Here is a 14,232-nt window from a genome sequence, read left to right as displayed (position 1 = left end):
CTATCTCAAATATTGGATACAAATAATATTCTGGAAATATTGAACTATAATTGGTACATTTAATGGATACACTTGTCCATTAAAAGCCAAATTCTGACCTCCTTTTCCACACTGATTTATACTACAGCCCATTATGTATGCCCCATTGATTTTGCTGGGTCTATTTCTGCAATAAAATTCTACTCAGTAGATTAAAAAACATCTGCATCTGTTTACAGATGACCAATCTGAACTCCCTTCCACAAAAGAGGAGCAATTACTTATAAAACCTTTCAGAGAAAACCAAACTGTAGGATGAGTGCTGGGAATACAGCTATGGCTCTCCAGCTCAAAGGACCGTACTAACCTGATGTAAAATCTCTTGAAATGAGTACAGTGGGGACTTTAGATGCTCATCATCAACTGCTTCTCTCTGCAGAGGTGCACTGTTTGATAACATAGACATGGTCTCAGGGTACCTGGGCCTCCTGAGGAAGAAGGTACCTCACAAAGGCCACTCTTTCTCTGCCCAACTGGTATCCCCCACCATGCAACAGACCAAGAAAAGATGTGTCATGGACCACTACTTGTGAATATGGAAGAACATTTTCAACAAAATTAACACGCCTGCTGCTGATCTAGGTAATGAAGTTTCACCTCCAAAGTCCTCAACCAGACTGGTTCACAGAACAGTGCTAGGGTGATCAGACAGTGGTCAACAGTCTGAAGGATGAGTAACCTCCTATGAGGTTACAATGAGCAGATCAGCTTGTCCGACCACATCCAAGGACACTGAAAACCATGCAGCTAATGGTCCTTTTTTTGAAGACTTAAACTATTTTTTTATTGTACTAGCATTCTAATGAAGCATCTAGTCAGGCAGCAAGTATGCACACCAAATGTGCATACTTATAAAATGTTTAAGCACTGTAACCTGAAATGCTTGAATAATGGCAGAGATGACGTATATACAAAATTAAAACAGTTCTTCCAGTCCTCTCAAGGCAGGATTACAAGAACTTACTCAGAAGGAAAAACAACAAATATCTTTTCTACCTGAAGAAGGATGGAATCATAGAATCATTAAGGTTGGAAAAGACCTCTAAGATCATCTAGTCCAACCGTCACCCCAACACCTCCATGCCTACTAAACCATGTCCTGAAGTGCCACATCTGATCAATGGGCTGAGGCCAATTGTATGAGGTTCAACAAGGCTAAGTGCAAGGTCCTGCACTTGGGCCACAACAACCCCATGCAGTGCTACAGGCTCGGGGAAGAGTGGCTGGAAGGCTGCCCAGCAGAGAAGGACCTGGGAGTGTTGGTTGACAGCCGCCTGAATATGAGCCAGCAGTGTGCCCAGGTGGCCAAGAAAGCCAATGGCATCCTGGCTTGTATCAAAAATAGTGAGGCCAGCAGGACTAGGGAAGTGATCATCCCCCTGGACTCAGCACTGGTGAGGCTGCACCTAGAATACTGTGTTCAGTTTTGGGCCCCCCACTACAAGAGAGACATTGAGGTGCTGGAGTGTGTCCAAAGAAGGGCAACGAAGCTGGTGAAGGGTCTAGAGCACAAGTCTTATGAGGAGCAGCTGAGGGAACTGGGGTTGTTTAGTCTGGAGAAAAGGAGGCTGAAGGGAGACCTTATCGCTCTCTACAACTACCTGGAAGGAGGTCGTAGTGAGGTGGGGGTCGGTCTCTTCTCCCAGGTAACAAGTGATAGGACGAGCGGAAATGGCCTCAAGTTGCACCAGGGGAGGTTTAGACTGGATATTAGGAAATTTTACTTCACTGAAAGGGTTATCAAGCATTGGAACAAGGCTCCCCAGTGAAGTGGTTAGGTCACCATCCCTGGAACTATTTAAAAGATGTTTGGATGAGGTGCTTAGGGACATGGTGTAGTGGTGGTCTTGGTAGTGTTAGGTTAACAGTTGGACTTGATGATCTTAAAGGTCTTTTCCAACCTATACGATTCTGTGATCTACACATTTTTTGAACTCCAGGTTACAAGTTTTCTGAGGCTACATTTGAGATGGTGCAGTTCCAGAGTTCACACAAAATTGTACTTAAAGCAACAATTTGTTCACTAGGATATGCCATTCTTGCAGACACTCTGAGCTGGAATAAGAATTTCTGGACTCATAAGTTACTAGCAAACACATCCACACATGTGCACATACATATGTGTATTAAAAGTATTCCAACTTGGCAGCAAGTGTATCAAATCTAAAATGGCAAGGTACTCTATTTAAATGATTGTGCAGTGGAATTGACTCATAACTTTGTGAGACATTATAAATCTAAAATTGAAACATTTCCTGACAGAATATAAGACTTGAATTCCTATTTATGAATAAAATTATAGAGAAACAAAGACCTCTATGGAATATATCAACAATTTCTTCTTCATATTAGAATAACAAGATTTTTTAAATGACACATTTTGTAGGTGAATCTAAGCTTTGACAACAGGATGGAGAAGTGATATTCCACTGGATATGTTATAAACAGATTTAAAAATATTAACAACTGGTGAAATAACAAAATGGATGACAGCAAGTGAAATGAAGAAATCAAATCAGTGAATGGGCAGAGAATTAGGTCCCCTGAATTTGACAGCTCTCAGACATATTGAGTAATACTTATGCACATTAGCAGTTGCTGGAATGAAATACTATTTAACTTGAATCTTCTAAAATTCTGTAGTTTCTGGAATAAGAGCCAGAACTGGCCCTTTGTAAGGCAACTGAATGTTTATATTTTGATCAAATATACCTTAAGCTATGGTCTTCTATTACTTATCAGTCTATCAGGCACTGACAGCAGAGAGATGGCAAGGTTCATGCCTGCCAGTTCTCCACCATCAGGAGAGAATTTGGTCTAAACATTCTGGCCTGATATATAGCATGAGAAAGTCCATATATCAGTCTTGTTAATTTTGGCAGAATGTCACTCACCATTCTCAGACATCAACTTTTTCTTTGGAATTGACTACCCAGGCTTCTGAAATTGGGAACCAGACAAAATCTGCAAAAACGGTGAATTTATGGCCTATGGTATACCATAACAGAGAACTTCATTTAGGTTATTGGAAGAGGTCTTAGTGCCACCTGGGATGTGATCTATTGTCCTAAAACCAAAAGTTAATGCTCTCTGGCTCCATATATTATTTAACGACACATGATGCAGTTTGATTTAATGCTATGTTAGAGGCAGCATGGGACCACTGCAGTGCAGCTACCTGTAACACACAGTTTTCATAGTTCTGAGAATGTCCCAAGCAGAGTAAGAAACAGCTCAGACTATGGCAAACACTCCTCAAAGTCTTTTATGTCCAACTGATGTGACGGGTAGCAAAGATTCAGCAGTCAGCTTGGTTCCTGCTTATCATGCTGCAAATCTGACTACTCTGATTTTTACATAGAATTACCGTACTTACACAAAACAGCAATAGACATTTTATAAATATAAAGTCAAAAATCCTTCTGCAATGTGTTTATAAGCTACTTTTCAAATGGGAATCAAGAAAAAAAAATGGCAAAGAACAGCAAAAGAAGAGAAGGAATAAGAATTGCCCTTTCTATGTCTTATGCCTAAACATACTGGTCACAACACAGAAGTCACACAAGAGGGAGAGCATGTAGCTCTTCCTGTGTGCTCAAAAACAGTCCCTCCTGAGCCTTAGTGCCTTTGGGGAATTGTGGCACAATTACCATGTGTCTCAACTGCATCTATGCTGGTTTTTTTTAACTCTGTGTAGGTCTCATCAAGAAAAAAAATACCTTAGGAATGATTTTATGGTAATGGAACCATTACTCAAGCTAAATAGCAATCCAGTGTACCACTGCAAGATTCACATTCTGCTACTGAACTTTTCAATTTGTTCTATAAATTTTTCAGAATGTGGCTGCATATGCATATTAGTAAATCTACTTCTTTCTATAAATATTTTTAGGTGCAATTGTATTTTCAAAGAGGTTAGTTAAGAGAAAACAATTAAATACTGTATCTGTAAAGTTCCTAGGTATGCATGATATCTACTATACTGCACTGTGATTTTTTCCAGTGAAACAAATGGTTCAGTTTGATAGAGCAAACTGAAATTAGACTAATTTACACAGGTCTCTATATGCTTTTGGAAACTCTTCCATCTTTATTTTTAGCAGTGCAGTCAGTCATTATAGGCAGTTAAAGGCTGATTAGGTTTGCAGAATAGTTAAAATGCTAACCATGCAAAACAGGGGGAGAGACTACTTCTGTAGGGATGTGCATGAAGGAGCTTTTTTAATTACCATTTTTGCTGAAGTTTTATTAAAGGGCCACATTTTGCTGTTCAAAGACTGTAAATACTATGATAAATGCATGCCTTGGAGGGATGCTATGGGGAAAATCCAGAATGAATCTGAATGGAACTACATCTTCTTATGTCTGATTTGAATTTGAGGCTATCATTGTACACATTAAAACATGATACACTAAGCAACTTTACTTCATGTTAGATTTCTATCTGTTTATGCATGCAAACACAAATATCTACATGTGTACACACATATATATGTAAAGAAGACTTCTTCAGAATTTTTTTGTTAGAATTAAATCAAATATTAACGTTCTGTGAGGTTAATGGAAGGAAAGCTGAGTACATTCCATTTAATTCTTACCCTTCTCCCTTAACTCTTCATCATTAATGCTGCTTTTTCTATCAATCACTGTGTTTTGGTCTTCTGAAAGAGTAATGGTGCATATTGTCAGCCCCACAATTCATTGCAGTTTCTAAAAGAGTACTCTGGGATATCTTTGTTTCATTTTCAAATCTTTATATTCATACTTTTGTACATTTCTTAAGAAACACAAGTTCTAGAAATCTACCTTAAGGTGGGACTGACCTTAAGGTGGACAACAATAGCTCAACAACCAAGAGCTGGAGTTAACAACACACCACCAGGAATAAATCTTGTCAGTCCACAGTGTTTCTAAGTAATGCTAAATCTTCAGTGACCAAAAACTTGGCCCACCAATAGAATCAAGTGGGAGCCTGAGGGTATGGGAAAATTCTCCAGGGTATTAAATTTAAAGTACAGCAAGAGGCATACTGTCTCTGCCATCTCCTGCAACCATGGTGCAAGCCCTTCCTCTTGAAGAACGTAGGTAATCAAAGGATGAATGCTGTCTTCTGTCTTTATAGTTTTCTGCTGGGGCACATGGGTGAGTGAAAAGCTTCTCATCTCCTCACTTCTCATTCCCACAAAGAGATTCCAGTGCTAAAGAAAGGCTGTTGAAGATCCCTGAAAGAATCATGTCTCACTAAAGATCTTTTTATTGAATATAGGAAACCTGCACGTTGAATAAATATGTAAAGTGAGGCTTCTTGTAACCTCTACAGACAGTTCAATCCTTGTAGTGCTCCATTCTTTTCCATTTTGTTGTAGTAAGACAAACAAGTTTTCGCCACAAATGCCTTTCCCCTTCCCCGATTAAAAATGTTTAAGGGCAGTCATTGAATTATCGTTTCATGTTCACTAAGTTAATGGCCCAATTTGATATTTTTTTTTTAATTCCAGAAAGGTTGGGAAAAAAACCCACTCTAATATTTTTCAATGAACTATTCTAATCTTGATGATTTGATCAATGTACACTCACATTCAGAAAAACATAGAACTAGTTGCAAATCAATAGTGGCAAAGCAATTACTTTTTCAAAGTTTAAGTAAATGAATCATTGCTTTCTGTACACTGGCAAAAATCAGAAAGCAAATGATCTGGCAAACTCAAAAGAAATTTATTATTTTATGTATCTCCAAAGCACAAATTCTTTTAGGAATAAGAAGCAACAGCAACCACAAATAAACTGTATTTTAAACAGTTTTAAAATAGCTGATTTCTTTAAATAAACTGTTTAAGCCATTATAACACTAGACTATAATAATCAGTAATGTATAAGAACAGAAGGAGGTAAGAAGGCTTATGCCTTTTTGTAATTCTTAACCTTGAAGGAGAGAAAATCCTCTTCAGTACTTTCAGTGCTAAAAGACTGTTGATTTTACATGGAAAAGAAATGAGAGAAATATTTTTCGCTATGAAGCATTTTCTAGTATCTTCATAGGAAAATAAGTGCTTGAAATTGGATTAGACTGGTAGCATCCTGACTGCAGGTGGTAAAAATTTAAAGCTATTAATAGATAACTTGACTAAACAGAGAACGGGGATATCAGTTTTGTTGTTGTTGGGACTTACAAATGTCATATAAGAAAAAGATTCAAGTACCTCCTAGCTGAGATAAACAGGAATGCCTAACAAAACACATCTCAAGTCTGAGAAAATTTTATACCTATCAATTTGCCTTTTAATATCTTTGGAGAGGGAAATTTTTGGATTATGGCTGTATGTCGAGCTTTTGGATTTCTTTCAGTGTATCACTGGCTATTGACATGATATATAAATTGGGCTGGTGTGCAAAAGACAAAGAGGATCTTATCATCTGCAGTGCCCAGATAAAATATAGGAAAATTAGGATAAATGGTGTTTTTAAGTTCAGTCTTCAAGACCTGAACTAGAGATGGCAATACATTCCTTTTAAGAATTGAGCTGAAATTTAGGACTGAGAAAGTACATATAACGTTTCAGAGAAAACCCACCGGAAGGACAGCTGGCAACTGGGATAGGCCAAGGATCAAAGTCTTCAATATTAAGTTATAAAAAATTAAATGTAACAGCTCCTATATCCTTATTGAAGTTTGAGGGTTCATTAATTTACTGCCATTATTTCAGAGCAGATTTGACCATGAAGTAACATCTTTGGCCTTTCAAGGGAAGGATAAATTCATAGGTGGGATATTCTCCTCTTTAATCTTTAGCAGACTAGAAGATCATAGTAGACTGACTCATCTGCTTTGAGGGCTGTGGTACGAAGAACCAGCCAGGATTTCATTGCTGCCTCTCTTTTGTGCACAGGAGGCCATGACAAATGAATTAGGTTGGGTCAAGATGCCATTTGTGATTCTCTAGGTCGGGGGTGGGGGGGATGGGGGTGGGGGCAGGGGGTCATTCCCCCATTCTCCAGCTAGCATTGCTCTTTAAATCACAGCAGGTTCATTTTGAACTTCCACGCTAGTCTCTTGATTCCATTTACTTTAAAGGAACACATTTTGGTTATTTTTGTCATCCAACCCTTTAAATTTGACAAGCAAAGTTAGATAAGTTAGATAAGCAAAGGGATCATGATGAATCATCAGCTTGTTTCAGGTCTGCTGCTGTCCAAGTGTCTCTTCCATTGTAGTAAGCTATCTTTAAGTGGTTTTAGTCAAGGGTCCTATCACTCGTAGAGACTCATGTTTGTAGAAGAATTTATAGCTTTTTCCCCTGCAGGTGAAAATGCATGTGTAACCTTCATATGAGACTGCCCACATCTTAATCCCATCCCTTGGTACTATGTTAACTTTCCAGGTGCAGAAAATATGTTTTCTTTCTGTTTTCAGGCATAGAGTGTGTACCATAATTTTGTTTCATAAAATATATGGATATCCATTTCAAATCGCAAAATACTCTGACTCTATCAAGATACGGCCTATGCATTTTATACACTACTTTTCACTTGGTAATTCAATTTGACAGATGTGATGAGGCTGAGAAGTCATACAACCATCTGTGGTAACATTTAGAGCTTCCCAAACTACAGCACATACACCACTCACTCCACCTGAAGAACTTCAAAAAGGCATCTCTTTTCCACTTAAAATAGTAAAAACAAAATAATCTCTTCCCAGACATGGGTAACTACCCAGCCATGAATTGCTGCTATATGAATCAAGGCCAAGGAGTAAAGGATTAGAGTAATGAGCTATCATTTAGCTCAGTGAGGAACTGATTACCATCCTTTTTTTTATGGAGTGTGTGGTAAAAGACAGAAGACAAGGCATCATTGTTGAAATGAGAGAGTGCATGCATGGCGCTCATTTTTCTGTGTGAGATAGATCTGTGCATTGCAAAGCCCAGCGCAGTAAGTCTTTGAATTGATGGCACAGTACACATACAATAAATCTGGTGGTTCAGGAAGTGCAGGACCAACGGTGCATGTGCTTGGAGACTGCATGGTATGTCTGTCTGACAAACCCAGGAGAAGTGGGGTGCTGGTGTGCAGCTTTTGTTTGCAGAAAGTTTGGACGGGCACCCCCATAGTAAAGGCTACATACAGTGTCACCAGGCTAGCAGAAATCTTGGAACAGCAAATGAACAAAAATGTTCACGCTCCATGTGGAAAATATTATTTGGTGAAAGAAAACACTGCCAGGGAAATCAAGGCACATGGATGACTTACATATGCAGTGCAGAAAATTGAGTATTACTGCTGCCACTAGTCATAGAGATGGTGGTCACTACCAGTACTGCTGAGGGTGATGGCAGTAATTAAGTAAATGACACTGTGACCCCTGACATTAGGCAAAAACTATCTATACAAAAAGTAACATAAACAGTCTGCTGTAGTCACAGAAGACTAAAGGTAACAATTTTGTAGTAAACCCTGCAAGGAACAGCAAAAAGCCAACATCTCACAGATGAGATGCAACTCAGAGCTACGGATGCAACTGCTATATCAGCTGTCATGACAATTGCGTCTGGGTATGATGCCTCAGCAAGCAGGTTTGAGAACACCAGTGCCAGTTACACAGAGTTTTTGCTCAAACTTCATAGAGACTTTCAGCTTTATAATACAATATAGAATCCTGTTCTTTTCACATGAGGACAAGTAGTAAGGACATATTGATCTGATTTGTACTTCATCCTCAAACACAGTTTGTAAACTAAATAAAGAGTTCATGACTTGACCTATCATCAAGACGTCAATAGTTTAAACAGAAATGTAATTTTCTCAGTATATACTTCTGGTATAACAATATGAGAACTACTGTGATGTGCTCATTCACTTAAAAAAAAAAAATTGTATTCACAACTATAGATGGGGTGAGGAAGAGAGAGGAAGAGAGAGGAAGTCATTGAAAACATGAATGGAATTGAACCACAGCCACAGGTCTTTAACAAAATCTGTACCATCACTGGATTTGTGCAAATTAACTACTAACTTTCTCAGACTTTGCCCATGAATTTTTTATTCAGGTTTGAGGAAAGTGTCACATGTTTCTTACCACACAATAATTTGTATTGGAGAATTGAAGGGAGAGAGAAGAGTGATGAAAAGAAAGCAGTTCCTTTCCTGCACTGCAATAAACAACTTACAGATAATGTTTTACTTTCACAGTTACCTGTGCATTTCTTGATATTGCTATTTCTTTTTCCATGTGATCCTAACTTGCATCCAAAGTTCTCCTCCCAAAATTCTGCAAACCATACATTTCTTCGATTGTTAGCAAGTGTTCGGCTCCGAAAATATCTATCAAATCCTACATTTAAGAGAAGTGAAAGAAGCATTAAAATGTGATACAGCATAAAAATAGTAATTTAAAGACAATAACAGATTTTGTCTAAATATCAAAACAAGAAAAAGCTTTAGGTACAAACTACTATAATTAAATATTTTATGAGCATAGCAGTATCCAAGGATTAAAAAAAATAGTATATTTGTTATTATCCCATATTTGCTGTAGAACAAGATTTTTTAAATACCTACAGCAGTTAAAGAGTCTCTAAAGCTCCAGCAGAATTCTATAATTTAAAAAAAATGCAATGCAGATGGTTAGAGAAATAACTTAATTTTTAATACACAGATGACGCAAATAAAGAATTTGGATACCTACAAGAAATGAGGCAAACTATAATCACTACTTAGTTAAAGACTGTGATCCAAACAAATTTCATCTCAAGACCACCTAATATCACCAGATACCTCCCTATTGAACCAGAGGGCTTCCAACACACCTAAAATTCTGCTTCTATTTATATGTTTAATCACCCTAGTTGAGAAACTAAAGATTCTTGCTTAAACCTGATTAGATTCTGCACCAGCCTTACCCCTACAGCCCAGCAGCCATAATGAAGTAATGACTAACACATACCATCTGGATTAAGCTCTCTACAAATGTTTCCACGTGGCTAAATTCTCCAAGTAGCACCAATAGTGCTCAGTTTTTCTAATTGTTTACCAGTTTAGGGCACTCACCCAGACAGTAAGAGGTGCTACTATGTCCAGTACCCTCCTGGGAATAAGGTGATTCAAACTAACAAGTTCCACTTCATCCACCAAGTCAGAAACTTTGTTAATATCTTCTTAAGGTAAGTTTAGGAGAGGAAAGCAGAGCCTAGATTGATCTCCTCCCAGGAGAATGAGCTGACTCATCATCATCCATTCAGTACTCTCCTTTTTTTTGTCCCAAAGAACCACCAGCCTATGGGTAAGAATCTCTCTACCACACCTTCTCTAGTTATTAGACAATTATAAGATTGCTTAATTGCAGATTCAGCATCTCCTCACCTCAACAGAGATATTAAATGAATATTGGATCAGGCCAACTCAAGTTACTTAGTTGGAAGGTTTTCCCTTATCTCCCTGTAAACAAGGACTACATTATTTTTTAAATTTTTTTTAAAAGAGAGTTAGAGTGCTTTAACATTGTCAGAAAATGAGGTTTTTGTGCCATGTGCATTCCTACCATCTATTGATGTTCTTTTGGGCAGAATGGTTACTGCTCCTTCCGCAATCTCTTCTTGCTGCTGAACCGGTGAAATTTTTGATCCCCAACTATCTGAGCCAATCCAGAGGAAATGTCCAGATTGATTAGCTTTTTTGGCTGCTTCCAGTATTCGTCTGAAAATAAACAACAAATGACTAATTAAACAAACTGGATTTACAAAGAACTTTAGAATCCCCAGCATTAATTCTGGCTATGTATAAGTAAGCTCACACTAACCAATTAGTCAATAGTTTTCACAGTCTAAAACATATTCAACAACAGCTGTAGTGAACTCAAGACACAGTACTGTAGAAGTTAATTTGTTTCATCTTTAGCCACATTTTTTAAGCATTCTTATTGATTTCTTCCTTTTCAGTCACCAAATAACAATCTATTGGAACTGCACTCTTAGGAACAGGTTAGATCTCCACAGAATAAGTGACCAGCACACTGTATAATTGCAACTCAATTTCTTATCACCAGATTTCCAAGAATTTTTACATGGGATTGAATCTGAAACATCCTGTGTTACTCTATTCTGCACCAGCCAACTGAGCACCTCTGTGGAGAGAAAATATCTTCAACACACAAAATTAAGAAACAGGCACCTAATATCATCTTCATTCGCAAACATGATCACCGCTCGAGCATTTGGAGTTTCCAACAAGCGCTTGATGATCTTTTCAAATTCTCCTGGTCTTGGTTCTCGAGGGATTTTGAGTGACTGAGCAATGCAAACACCTCCTGAGAAAAATTAAAAGGGAAAATAAAAAGAATTTTAACACGTTAAATATCCATGCTTTAGATGATCCATAGTTAATCAGGCAGGCAAAGAAAACAAGATGTTAATCTGAGACATAGCAGTGCAGCCAAAAGTTACCTTATCTATGTATTTTGAAATATGCACTGTATAAACTTACACACTTAGTGCTGCATTAAAGAGTACAACTCAGTTACCTGTTACTTTATTTTTTATACAAAATTTTAAACAACATCCTGAGCCAGATACTCAAGCACCGCACTCTGGCTCAGCTGGACTGAGTTCCGCAGACCTACCCCAACTTATGGCAGCCAAGAACCCAGCCTTGCCACAGGATTGCATTTAACCATGGGGCCGCAAGTGGACAGTTATCTTATATTCATAATGTGGCTCTCCAGTACTAGGTACTATCATACACCTCTGCTTTTTCAACAGAGAGTATAAGGTTAACAATAAATGCTGTGGTTACAGAATCAAGTAGAGAATTTGAAATGTTCTCTTATGAACGAATACATACAGATCACTTCTAATTGTTATTATGACATTCTTAATTAAGCTGTCTTAATTATTTAAGAGGTTTTGGGTTGTCATTGAATATTCTAAATAACTAATCAGCAAATGAACACAAACTCAGAGATGATATTTATATGTCTTCCTGACAGAAGGAGGAAAGTGCTAAATGAAATCTTTATATTTTACCTGTCCTGCAAAAAGGGACAAATTTCTACAGAAACTCAGTGATTTCTAATGGCTTTCATACACTGGTGAAGGGGAATCTCTACTTCCCAGTTATGACACTGTTATCTGTGTTTGAGCAGATGAGGACAGAAATTCCTTGAGCCTGTTTCATGAAGCACTGAGTCCAGATTGGCACCAACTTCCTATACCATCGATGATCTTTCTGTGATTGTTTGCTGATTTGTTTATTTTAATTATTTTTTCTTTAAGAACTATTGCCTGATTCACATTGGTACATCTAACTCCCACTGATATTTGCTCCTGCCCATTGTTATTCCCAAAATTAGAGCCTCTTGTGGAGAATCTAATAATTAATAATACCAGAAAATTAAGAAAATGAGAAAATGTTTATTTCTATCAAAAAGTGACATGTTACTAGACAAAGGCAAAGCAAATTATAATTTTTGCATCTCTACATCTAAATACTTCTACATTGAAGATTGCCTTCAGTGTGAGTAAAAATAAGAATGTGTTTTAAAAGAGCTGTTCTATTTTTAATGAATGCTGGTATTTATTTTCTGATGTATAAGATCATTTGGGGCACATACATGTCTATGTATTAAAGGTAATTAGACAACTAAAGACACAGTTAGATGGCTATGTTGTGTATGGGGAGGCTTTCCAACTTTCTCAACAGTCTTGTCCTCCCTAACAAAATGTCAACCTTATGTTTTTCCAAAGTACTTCACAAATTAGGTTGAAACACGCTGTCAATGATAGGATTTGGACAAAAACAAGGGTACAGCCAGATGCAGCTTCGGATGTAGAGTTACATGAAGACGTTACAGAGGTCTCTTTGTGCTAGCTTTCTTAAGCTGAATGTATTTAATTTTTATGTAAAACAAACAAACAAAATAAAGGTATTTATGAAGCCTTTTTTATTTCTTTTACTCAAAGAATGAGTGAGAATGGTTCAAAGCTGCCCCATGCCTGTCAGTGTTTAAGAGGCATTTGGACAATGCCCTTAATATCATGCTTTAACTTTTGGTCAGTCCTGAATTGGTCAGGCAGTTGGATTAGGTGATCGTTGTAGGTCCCTTCCAACTGAAAATATTCTATTATTCCATTCTATTCTATTCTATTCTATTCTACTCTATTTTATGTAATATTTAGAAAATGCTGGGGATTCATTATCAGATTTTGTTCTGCCTTTGCAGAATCTCATTGACCTCAATAGTTCTCTGCACAGGCAGATCCTAAGTTTGAATCAAGTTTAGACATGGCATAAATGAAGCATGGAATTATCAACTGCCAGTATAAAAATAACAACTTTCAAATGAAATCAGCCAGCTTTAGTCACAGGCAAACATATCACCTTTTTCAGCTGTGCAACAATTTATTGGGAAGTTACATTATTATTTTATTAGATCGAGAAATGCATGCTACCATATAGATTTATCCTGAACTCTTCTCTGCTTTACATGAAAGAAATAATATTTGCAAATCAGAACATCTGCCATTTCTAACAAAAATTGTTTGTACACATTTCTTTACCATCTATAAATAGTATAAAAATATAACATAAATAATTTACTCTTATCTGCTTTAAAATTGAATATAGTGCCTTTCTCTGGCAACACATTTCTTCACATTTTTATGAACAGCCTGGCTCCCCATGACAGACAGCTAATTTGCCAATAACAACAGATGAGCCCATATAGCAGGTGACCCTCATATTCACTAGGTATCTTTGACAATCCTGTAATGAAAAGATGGACACTGTACTATGAAAAGCTTTAGCCAATTTTCTAAACTGATATTAAGCTATTGTGATAAACACTCGAAAAGTCCTTTACGGCAATCTCTTTCTCAAGTAATAGGGCTGAAATGTAAAAGAAATATTTAGCAGACATCCTGTAAATTTAACAAACAGCAATTCACTGTTAAAAAGGAAAAACTGAAAAACAATGCCAAGCTCTCAACTGTCCCCACAGTCATGCAGGCACAAAAAGAAAAACAGATCCTAAAAAATGACGTAAAGGAATAATTTGTTACCTCATAAATTTTGAGAGTACATTTTTCAACCATTTCTATTCATGCAATGGACCTTAGGAAAAAAAAATTCTTTCCACATAAAACTCAAATGCAAATATTACAAAATGCGTACATATAATACACTATATACAGCCATCTACAA

At 37.2% G+C, this 14,232-nt stretch overlaps 1 protein-coding gene across 1 annotated transcript in view; it reads right to left on the bottom strand.

Moving 5' to 3' along the window:
* The window catches only part of GRM8 (glutamate metabotropic receptor 8), a 341,574-nt gene that overhangs the window by 184,643 nt on the left and 142,699 nt on the right, over positions 1-14,232 (bottom strand). The window contains exons 3-5 of the mRNA XM_072868969.1: positions 11,206-11,341; positions 10,577-10,731; positions 9,233-9,370 (exon numbers count right to left, since the gene is read on the bottom strand). Coding sequence (XP_072725070.1) covers positions 9,233-9,370; positions 10,577-10,731; positions 11,206-11,341 — 429 coding nt within the window. The remainder of the gene's footprint in view (positions 1-9,232; positions 9,371-10,576; positions 10,732-11,205; positions 11,342-14,232) is intronic.

Source organism: Ciconia boyciana, chromosome 1 (genome assembly GCF_034638445.1).
Source record: "Ciconia boyciana chromosome 1, ASM3463844v1, whole genome shotgun sequence".
Classification (NCBI taxonomy): Eukaryota; Metazoa; Chordata; class Aves; order Ciconiiformes; family Ciconiidae; genus Ciconia; species Ciconia boyciana.
This window is presented reverse-complemented; position numbering and strand designations above follow the sequence as displayed.